Raw genomic sequence first — 10,855 nt, forward strand, 5'->3', positions numbered from 1 at the left:
TATGTAATTATATACTTCGGTATGGTATTTGGTATCTCGGTACTTTCTTTATGAATACCGTAACGAATACCAAACTTTTTAAAAATGCATACCGAATACCGTATCAAATACTATAATACCAAAATCGTGGTATAAAAAATTTCAATTTCGATATGGTAATCGGTATCTATCATACCATGCAGCCCTAGCTCCAACAATGGCTGTACATGGAGTATATTTCAGATGTAGGAAAAAAAAACGTGAGAATAAATGGAGAGATGGATAGGGAAACTGGTTCAAAAGTGGACCAAGGGATCAGACTTGGGACACTATTTGCAACTAGTATTCAGAGGATGGATACATAAGCATAGTCATGCAATGTGCAAACATCAGAGATGCTGCAGTATGCTCTTTGTGTATTGTGGCATTCTCTCTGTATATTGCATTGATATTCATGCAAATTTGATTTTCAAGATGGGTACAAGCTCTATCAGGGATGCATGTGATGATTCATTGGGTATATATGAGGTAGATCTTAGAGTTGAAGCTGATGCACGATGCAAAGTTCAAGTATGCTACGGTAATGTATATTGTGGTATATTCTCTGTATATTGCATAGATATTCAACCACATCAGATGCTCAGGAACTATTCAGATCTCACATATTCACTCATGAACTTGGTCAAGCAATCAGAGGTTGATATACACAGATATACCACTGATATACATGGTATATGCAGTGTCATTTTCAGAAAGGGACACATTTTGGGCAATGCTACAAGTTGGTGTTGCTGGGAAGCATACAAGGATCTTATGGATGCATGGACAAGTTGCTCTATCATTAGTTATTTCAGTACAAGTTTTATTTCCTTTTTAGCATACTGTAATATCAGCTATGGATATTTTAATCCTAAGTTGATCACTAGGTTTAATTCTTGCATTTTACTTTGCCTTTTTGGCATCATATGTAAAGACATTATGTGTTTTTGTTTTGAGAAAAATCTATAAAATCAGCCCTAGGCTCACAAGCCTAGTGGACTTTATTTAAAAAAAAAAAAAAAAAAAAGAGAGAAATATAATTTTATATTTTTTTTATAAGGTAAAAAATTTATTTTTAGATTTTTATTTTGATTTATTTTATTATTTCTTACTTTAGATCAAAAGGGTATTTTTTAGAACATGAGAACTGACTTGAAAGCTTGAAATAGTTTTTATTTTATTATTTTTTATTTTTTAAAATCATTGGATGAAAGTATATTATTTTCAAACTTGAATGCTTATTTTGATGCCCCAATAATAATCCTAAATAATCCTGCCACCTAATAATTAAAACGTGGGTCTATGTTGTTAATAAAAACTAGCAGTGCCCACACTTACCCCAGTTACCATTCGTCTTTCCTAACAGACCCTAAATTTAGAAACTTTTGTGTGTTTGTTTGTTGAAATAGCTTGAACTAAAAAGCCTTCCAACCAAAAACAAAACAAAAAATAAAACTCCCCGCCCCCAACTGATTTGTTCCTTACAACGGCATGACCAAGCATAGAGTAGTTGGTGTGCACAATGGTTTGTTTTTCTATCTCTCAACAAGAACAAACACAAGACCTTTTACTACTTGCCCTTTACCTGCTGAAGCAACACAATCTATTCCAACATCCCCAATTAATCACATGACCTTATGTTTTTCACTTGCACACAATTTAATAAATCGTGGGTTGTTTGATTCAGCTCACAAAGTTATTCAAAAACTCATCTTTCAATCAAACAATGAAGCAACTAGTTGTTCTTATCTCATTCGCCAACTCGAAGTTGTGTATGTACATTCCATTTTCAAGAAAGGTATTGTGCCCAACCATTCTTTATTGAATTCCATGGTCATTTCTTATTGTAAATTGGGTAAATTCGATGAAGCTAAGTTGCTTTTTCATAGACTTGTTGTTGATATGAAGTTGATGGTTTGTAGTAGTGGCACTTGTAATGTGCTTATTAAGGGATTTTGTAGCCAAGATAGAATCTTGGATGGGTTTGATGTTTTTGTTGAAGCTGTTAATGCTGATGTGTTACTCGGTTTCGGTTGTTATAATAAGTTAGTGGATGGTTTGTGCTATCGCGGGTATTTAGACGAAGCTCTCTATGTGTTTGATGTAATGTGTGATAGAGGGGTACCCCCTACGGTTCATTTGTTTAAAACGTTGTTTGTTTCGTTATGTAAGAGGGGTAAAGTTGGGGAAGCACAATTGTTGAGCATGGATATGGAGTCTTATGGTTTTGTTATCGATAAAGTCATGTACACGACTCTCATCAACGGTTATTCTAAGAACCAGAAAATGAAAACGGCTATGATGGTATTTCTCAGAATGCTCAAGTTGGGCTGTGAACCAGATAAGTATACTTACAATACGCTGATAAATGGGTTTTTAAAGTTGGGCATGTTCGACAAGGGTTGGGTGCTCCATCAGCAGATGGTTGAATTTGGATTAGAACCTGATGCGGTAAGTTACCAAATCATGATTGGCAAGTATTGCAAGGACCATAAAGTTGATCTTGCATTGGAGCTGTTTGATAACATGATTCAGTGCAATGTTGCTCCCAGTGTTCACTCTTATACTGCCTTAATCTCTGCACTTTATAAAGAGAATCGGTTAGAAAAAGTAGATGACTTATACAAGAAGATGTTGTACACTGGATTGATTCCTGACCATGTTACGTTTTTTACCTTGATCAAGAATCATCCAAGAGGGTCAGAGATTAGTCTAGCATGCACATTTTTGCGGGCAATTGCCGAGAACGGTTGTGGTATTGACCTCTCTTACATCCCTAGCCCTACCAGTCGTAAAGTTACTACAGATATCATGCTTGATATTGATCGGCTCTTGGGAGAAATTGTGCCAAGAAACTTACCTCTGGCTAGTATTGCTTTTAATATATACATGATTGCTTTGTGTTTTGGAGGAAAACTTGATTGTGCTCTGCTCTGCATGGATAAGATGGCAAGCCTTTCTCTTAAGCCTTCACTGTCAGCTTATAATTCCATGATCATGTGCCTTTGCCAAAAGGGACTACTTGAGGATGCCGAGTCCCTTGTTGAAGTTATGCAAGATCAAGGTCAATTTCCAAATCAGGCAACATTGTTGATTATGGTAAATGAATACTGTAAACAGGGTGACATACAATCAGCATTTGATGTTCTGGAACAAATGGAAGAGAGTGGATTGAAGCCTAGTGTTGCTATATATGACTCCATCATTGGGTGTTTGGGCAGAAAAAAGAGAATAGGCGAGGCCCTTGGAGTTTTCCGGAGAATGCTCGAAGCTGGAATTTATCCTGATGAAGCTATGTTTGTGACAATGATTAATGCTTTATCAAGAAATGGGCGAGCTATTCAGGCCCATGAGCTCTTCGACAAAATGTTGGAAGATGGAGTTCAACCAAGCCACTATGCATATACTGCCCTTATAAATGGGTTAGTTAAGAAAAACATGATAGAGAAGAGCTGTGGATACCTCGATCGGATGATAGAAGAAGGTTACATGCCAAATACTGTTCTTTATACTTCTCTTATAAAACAATTCTTAAGGAAGAGAGAGTTTGAATTTGCATTTAAGTTGGTTGATTTGATGGAAAGAAGTGAGATTGAGCAAGACCTGGTAACTTATATTACTTTGGTCAGTGGTGTTTCTAGAAATATTAGGTCACTTGATGGGAAATGGCTTGTCCCACAGCGACAGCATGAAGAATCTAAGAAAATGTTGTTCTATCTACTTCATCAGAGTGCTATCTTGCCTGAGGAAAAATGTTTCAAAATCTCAGTTAGCTCTCAGGAAAAAATAAAATTTTATGCACTTAGGCTGATAGATAAAGTGAAGAACTCTCCCCTAATGCCAAATCTGTACTTGTATAATGGCATAATTTCTGGGCTTTGCTGGGCAGAGAGGATGGAAGATGCATACAAGCACCTTGATATGATGCAAAATGAAGGCCTCCAACCAAATCAAGTTACTTTTACTATTCTAATTGATGGGCATTTCCGAAGTGGTGAAATTGATCGTGCTGTTAGTCTTTTCAACAGAATGAATGCGCAGGATTGTCCTCCAGATAACATTGTCTACAACACTTTAATAAGAGGTCTATGCAGGCATGGAAGGCTCATTGATGCTCTATCGCTCTCATACACAATGCTCAAAAAAGGATTGGCCCCTTCTAAGGCATCATATGAAAATCTTCTCAATTCTCTTTGTGCTAATAATTGGAGTGTTCATGCGCTGAAGATATGTCAAGATATGCTTGCCAATGAATATGTCCCTTGTGGCCATAATCTTAAATTGTTGATTTGTATACTAGATGAAGAAAATAACTGGCACGAAGCTCGTTTAATGTATGATTTGCTTCTTAAGAAAAGAAGATTTATGATGAACACTAGCTAGAGGCTGGATATGAAATCTCTCCAATATTGCTGGGCTTCCTTCCCTTTCTGGTCCGTGTGTATCAACAGAATATAGACATTTGTATGGAGCTGCACATTGTAGCTTGTGTACCCTCAGAAAGCTACCAACTGTGTGTACTTCTTAACTGTCTTTTGCGTTAGTACGGTATTCTCTTGACTCTAACGTCGATGACCTATTGACTTGGAGGTTCTCAGGTGTACATAATCCTATTTGTTATTCTTTTTTCAGGAATCTGAGAAGTGGCACCTTTGTACTGGTCGTATCTAATTTGTCAGGTGGTTGTATGCTGTGTGCAGTTGACAACCTTTAGGTAATCCTCAATATGCATGTTCTCCTGAATTATTCGTGTTTAAATTTTTGGATAAACTACCTAGGAACCCAATTAGGTTAACACAAGTTAGTGGATCACTTCTGTCACTGGGAAGACTAGATACTGAACAAAATGTAAATCTTATAGAAGGATATTGAATGCTTAATGAATGTGAGATTTGGTTTTTGTATTTTCTTTTGAAAAAGAGGAGTCTTCTTATCTAGTGTTCGTCATTTTCAGTTTTATCACTTTCATTTTTTTTTTCTAATCCTGAATTGCAGCACTCTCTAAGAATTCAGAGGCAACAGGAAAAGAAGTGTTGTTCTCGGATGAAAGAGTTGGCATACATTTGTCTGGAAATAAAGAATCCTCTGAATGGTATGTGCTTTACAAACTCATTGTTGGAGGCCACATATTTGACAGAAAACCAGAAGCAGTATCTAGAGGCAAGTGCTTCTTGTGAGAGGCAGATGTCTAAGATCATTACGATGTTGATATGGAAAACATTGAGGATGATTCACTGACCATTGAGAAGAAGAATTTTTCTTGGGAGTGTCATGGAGTGCTGTTGTTGGTCAAGTGATGTTATTGCTGAGGGAAAGAATTATCCGGGATGTTCCAGAGGAAATTAAGTCAGTAATTGTATATGGCGACCAAGTGAAAATTCAACAGGTCTGTCAGATTTCTTGCTGGACATATTACTGTATGCACCATCACATGACGATGAATATCCAACTTCGACCAAGTATAAGCAAATATCTGAATGGAGTAACTGTCGTGCATATTGAATTCAGGTACGTTCTATAATTTTTCTCTTCCCTTTTTTTTTTCCCTCTCTTTTAAATTGAATTGCTCCACTGGCAGATGAGTTATATTAACAGGTTAATTTCACACGTGGTCACTAAACTTTACCCCCTGCATTAGTAAAGTCACAAAACTATTTTTTTAATGTTATGGTGGAATGTCAGTATTTTTGCCATGAACAAAATAAAAATAGTTCCAGATTGAAATGTATATATGTTGCTGGTAACGGCTCAACAGTGATGGAGGGAACGAGTGGAATTTTTAAGTAGTTATTTCAGTGATTTCACTGAAGGGCGCAGGAAATGATTGATTTTTCTTTGGTGAAGGCTGTTAGACAGGAATGAGAAAGGGTGACTGTTATGGAGTAGTGGAAACTGGCAAGGATGAACTGAAGGTTGATGTGGTTGTTTTGTGGTTATTTTGGAGGAGATGATGTTGTAGTGAAGGTAAGGATTAGGGTCAGCGGATGTGGGAAGGATCTTTTCTTATTTCATTTTCTGTTTTCATATTAATTTTTTATGAATTTTATTATTTTCTTAATGTTTCCGTTTGCTGAATTGGAATATTAAGGGCAATTGTGTGTCAGTTTTGTAACAGGGAGGGCGTGATTGACCCCAACTATTAACGGAGGGCATATCTAGATCATTCGCAAAATTTAGGAGCAAATTTGACCCTCTGCCCTAGTTTGAAATATGGTTATGACAAGCTGGAATTTTTATAGTCGGCTCAAGATTTCATATAGACATTAAGATACATAATGATCCAGAAATCTTGTATTTGTTTCACTTATTTGCTTTGGCTTTCACATAGATATACAAACTAGTATGTTGTATCTCAATTTGTCTTTTTCCTTTCTTTTTCTTTTTGGAGTGGGGTCAGTAGAGCCTTGCAGAGAATATTCACATCATCTTCTCAGCTGTCCACTAGCTGATGAGGCCAAATTCGTGAAAATACAAGGTAACTCAATGCCTATGATCTGCTTTCAAATTTTTATGTTTTTGATGTACTTATTTCCAAATTTCCTTGTCGCTAAATTGTAATTTCCTTTTGATTACTGAGACAAGTTTTTCATCTCTTGGACAAACAGTTCATATTGCACTGAGCTGGTTCGAACAAATGCGTTAGGTTGACAGTAGTCAGAGGCATCCATAGAGCTGTTGCAAAAAGATGAATATGAAGGTTGTTGATCTTTGGATTGCAATCCAGAAGATGGTTGGTTGCTTGGTTTACATAAGTCCAGCTAACCATGTGTTGCGTGTTTTGTATCCCTACCAGATTGAGAACCTTTACAATCATCTAATCTGTATCATTCCCTTATTCTTGAGCCATGCCATCTTTATATGATACTTCTGACTCAGTGTTAGTTCATTTTACACGTTTTTGCTTGTTCTTGTATTATCTTGATGGGACACTCAATGCTGAATCGGTCCCTTGTTTTCTATCGTTGATCTCTTGAAGCTTTCAATGTGATTGAAAATTTCATGTCAGAAAAAAAGATATGTTGTGGATTTTGCAGTTCTAAGTGCAGCCATTTTTTTTTTTTTTGGTTTAGATGCTCTTGCTGGTCTTTTTCTGGTGTGTGATATTCTGCTATCAAGCTGTGTTGCTTTTAATTTAATTCTTATGATGTTACTGCTCTTTTTTGGTGTGGGTGCTTATGGCTATTATTGTATTCTGCTCTCGGTGGTACTTCTTTTGTTGCTTTTATGGTTGATAACATATTTGCTGATGGTTACCAGAAGATGAAGTGAAATGCTACTACCGCTGTCATGTGAAGTGAAGCTTCCTATTTTAGCGTTTGGTTCTTTTGTGAAGAAAGCTTTGCTAGTGTAAAAAGCGTTGTTAAGCTAGATCTATGTTTCTTATTGTGTATTAATGTTGCATCTAATAGTGTGAAATTTCTTAAATGTGGTTCCTTTCTTGTCGCAAATGATGCTGCAGAGAGGACTCAGTCTCACATCACCGGTAAGCAGCATGTTGGCTATGGGATGGTTCGAGATTTCTTATCTGAGTACAAGGTAAATTTCTCACCTGATTTTCCTCACAAAACTCCGCAGAATGCAACCTTATTTTCTGCCTTTAGTTACAAACGATACTCTATGCAATGTTGCTTCCAGGCTGCTAAAAAGAAGGCAAGGGAAGAAGAAAGGTTAGCCAGGGAGAAAGAAGCAGAAGAAAGGAAAAAGCTGAGGGAGAAAGAATATGACAGCAGACGAAGAAGAAGTGAATCATCTGACAGGGGCAAGCACGAAGATCGAGATTATGACAGGGAACGGGATCGCTACCGAGGAAGAGATCGTAGCCCTGACAGGAGTGGCAGAGGAAGCCGTGATTTCGAAAGGGGCTCAGAATTGGAAACACGGGATTCCAGAAATGGTAGAAACAGAAGCAGGGAGAGATACCTGGAACGTGATAGAAGCAGGTCACACTATCCTATTAGACTTGGTTCCAAGAGGTCCAGGAGTCCAGTTCGCAAGAATTATAACTGTGGCCAGCCACTGAAGAACATTTTGCAAACTCTCTTTTGGGGAGCAAAAGATAAAAAACTCAAATGAAGAATGGATGATATCGATAACTTTACCTTATCAAAAAAAAAACAAAAAAAACAAAAGGATGATATCGATAATGGCTTTTCAGCATCTCCTTGGGAGTCCTTCAGCAAGACTAACTGAGATCAAGCATGAAGTTAAGAATCATGTTCCTCCTCCGTTCCGCAGGGGGCATGTATTTGCAACAAAAATTGGTGTTCTGCAGGAATTTTTGGCTAGAAAGCATTTTGTGGAAGGATTTCAAAGAACATAAAGTTGACTTAAATCTTCCACTGCGATTCCCAAGGTTTATTTTATCAGTTTTTTTTTCTTCTTGACTGTCAGAAAAGTTCATGACCAACAACTTTTTTACCGCTAACGTTGGTCATTAGTCATTACGGCTAATAATAGAATTAATCAATTTTCGAGGATACTGCGGCTGGCAAACATAATCTTGAAAAAGGTTTGGGAGCTTGATTTTACATGATCTAAAGATAGCATTATCCTACAACAGATATAGATATTTAATTCATTAAACGATTAATCGATCAAGCTTTTTTAGGACGACGAAGGTATTCCCGGAATATTGATAAAATTTGGACTTATTGAATTCTTCCTTACTCCCGTTGTAGCAGCAGCTGGCTTCAAGTACTGATAAGACGTGTATCCATTTTCCCAATCAGAAGATTGTCTCTTCTTTTTTCGAGAGATCTCACCTCTGCTTCCCTCTCAGTCTCGCTCTGTTTTCCCCCTGGTTAGCATCTTTCTTCTTCCTCCTTTCGTCTCAATTGTAGCCCTACTGTCTGTTTCATCAGGATTATGCAGCTGACTGCTTAAACTTTCTAATTGTGGAGTGCATGTGTCTCTATTCTTTGTTTGTTTAATGCTCTTGGTTATTGCTGATGAGATTTTGGTGGACAATTGGAAGTACTTTTTCCGTTCTTATGGATAGTTCTTGTTGGATACATGCATGTGCATTTCTGTCTGATTTACAGACTAGTGCAACGATGGTGCTTGGTACTTGGCTAAAAGGCTATAACTACTGAATGCTGCTGCTGCTGCTACTACTACTACTACTATTTTTGTTAATAAACAATATATCTTCTGACAGGTGTTCTACATCTTGAAAATTGAGCTGCAATTAATGGATTTCATTATTATTTTTAATAAGCTCGGTTGATATTGAGGTGCAATTAATGGATTAATGCTCTGTGCTTTATCTGTGTTGACTTGGCTGATTGATGATTGCAGGTAAACGGGTTGATTTTGGCTTTGATGCGTATCGGATCAGAGTACAGCATTTAGTTTGAATGCTTGCTAGAGAACTCGCAGGAATGTGAGATTTTTACTTGTAGGAGGTAAACCCTATTTTTTTCACGATTATTGTGTACGTCTAATTTATTTCAATTTAAAACAATCGTTGCCCTATTGATAGGGATCATTAATCATTAGACCCTCTTTGCTTTGAAAGATTGAAGCTTTGACGATCGTCATCTCCTTTAAGACAATTCCTCGAACAATGGGGATTGGAATTTCACTGATATATACCTTTCCACTTCCTGGCCACATCTCGGTGAGCAACCGGAAAGTATCTGTATGGAGTGAAATTTGTAATTGATAGGTGGACAATCCAGGTGGTGACACGTGGCAATATGGACAGGTCAGACATGAGTCGGCAGAAGTAGTGTCCGGTCCACTTCACATGCTTGGCCAGCGAGCATCCTGAGCTATCAGTAGCCAGAGTCATGGCTCCGGAGATGAGGAGCCAACCACAGGGCGTTGACCGGATAAGATAAGGCTGTTACGGAAGATGCCAAGAATACTGCCAACCGTTACTTAGCCTCAATAATGAGCAGTTAATGGAATTTATGAGGGCATTACTTATGGATCTTGTTCCCTGAAATAGCATTTAGCTATAAGTGGCATCTTATCTTGTTGAAGGGCATTCAGATTCTGGTTACGCATGACACTTGTACTTTGGTATTCTTGCTCGTTCACAAGCTTTATTATACCATCGCATAGTCTAACTCAGGAGCTCAGTCCGGCGGCCTTGCCAGCTTATAACGTCGGAACTCAGGCTGCACTTGCTTGCTTATCAAATTACTCAATTCTTGTTATTTTGTTCTTTAATCATATTACTGTGTTATACTTCTTATTCATTCCCTTTGGTCATCTCAATTCGCATGTCCATAAATCACGTGTACAAATTCAACAGTACTGTTTTACGGGTAAAAAGTACGTAAGTGGCTTCTTGTCTCTTCAATGGAACACGATGTTCTTCAATTTAACATTTGTCCACTTGCGTGAGCTTGCGTGTGCGTTATTGGCATCTTAGTTATACTTGTACTAATTTAAAATTGAATTATGTATTTTATTCATTCATTATTTGTTTAATGCATATAACTGAGTATGTGTAAAAAATTTGTGTTACTTTTGTGGCTCATCGTTGAAATTACGGCCAATATATATTTCTACTATATGGAAGAGTGAAGCCAACACATAAAGCTTTTAGCTATAGTAATATTGTCATTTAATTCAAACTAATAAGATGTTAGCCATTTGTTTGTAACACATTACCTTGGAAATGGTTGTAAAAAAAAAACTTTATTTACTCATATGAAGATTTGAGCAATCTAATTTAAAATTGTAAAATAATTTTACTATTAAAAAGTAGGCAATCTTTGTTCCTTTCTTTCTATTTTTAATAAAGATCCGATACATTCTACAACTTTAATATTTTCTAAGTAACAAAAATCTTAAAATCAGCTGTTAAGAATTGGGAATGTTTTCA

The 10,855-nt window shown here is 37.0% G+C and overlaps 1 protein-coding gene and 1 long non-coding RNA gene across 17 annotated transcripts; both read left to right on the plus strand.

Annotated features, from left to right (window-relative positions):
* The first annotated feature begins 1,358 nt into the window (after positions 1–1,358).
* LOC132627047 (pentatricopeptide repeat-containing protein At5g62370-like) lies at positions 1,359–7,717 on the plus strand. 16 transcript variants are annotated; one of them, XM_060342115.1, is made up of 8 exons: positions 1,359–4,566; positions 4,651–4,732; positions 5,014–5,526; positions 6,416–6,493; positions 6,624–6,748; positions 7,276–7,374; positions 7,478–7,554; positions 7,654–7,717. In XM_060342115.1, the coding sequence occupies exon 1, from the start codon at positions 1,510–1,512 to the stop codon at positions 4,399–4,401; it is 2,892 nt and encodes a 963-aa protein (XP_060198098.1). In that variant the 5' UTR covers positions 1,359–1,509; the 3' UTR covers positions 4,402–4,566; positions 4,651–4,732; positions 5,014–5,526; positions 6,416–6,493; positions 6,624–6,748; positions 7,276–7,374; positions 7,478–7,554; positions 7,654–7,717. The 16 variants fall into 16 exon arrangements, 15 of the variants coding, with proteins under 15 accessions (XP_060198098.1, XP_060198099.1, XP_060198097.1 ...); XM_060342116.1 differs by having other exon boundaries at positions 7,276–7,365; positions 7,654–7,704; XM_060342114.1 differs by having other exon boundaries at positions 7,276–7,377; positions 7,654–7,687.
* Positions 7,718–8,094: 377 nt separating this feature from the next.
* LOC132627049 (uncharacterized) lies at positions 8,095–10,371 on the plus strand. The gene is made up of 3 exons (XR_009577754.1): positions 8,095–8,818; positions 9,316–9,422; positions 9,536–10,371. It is a non-coding gene; the product is annotated as an uncharacterized LOC132627049 (long non-coding RNA).
* Positions 10,372–10,855: the final 484 nt, after the last annotated feature.

The sequence above is a fragment of the Lycium barbarum genome, chromosome 2, assembly GCF_019175385.1.
Source record: "Lycium barbarum isolate Lr01 chromosome 2, ASM1917538v2, whole genome shotgun sequence".
NCBI lineage: Eukaryota > Viridiplantae > Streptophyta > Magnoliopsida > Solanales > Solanaceae > Lycium > Lycium barbarum.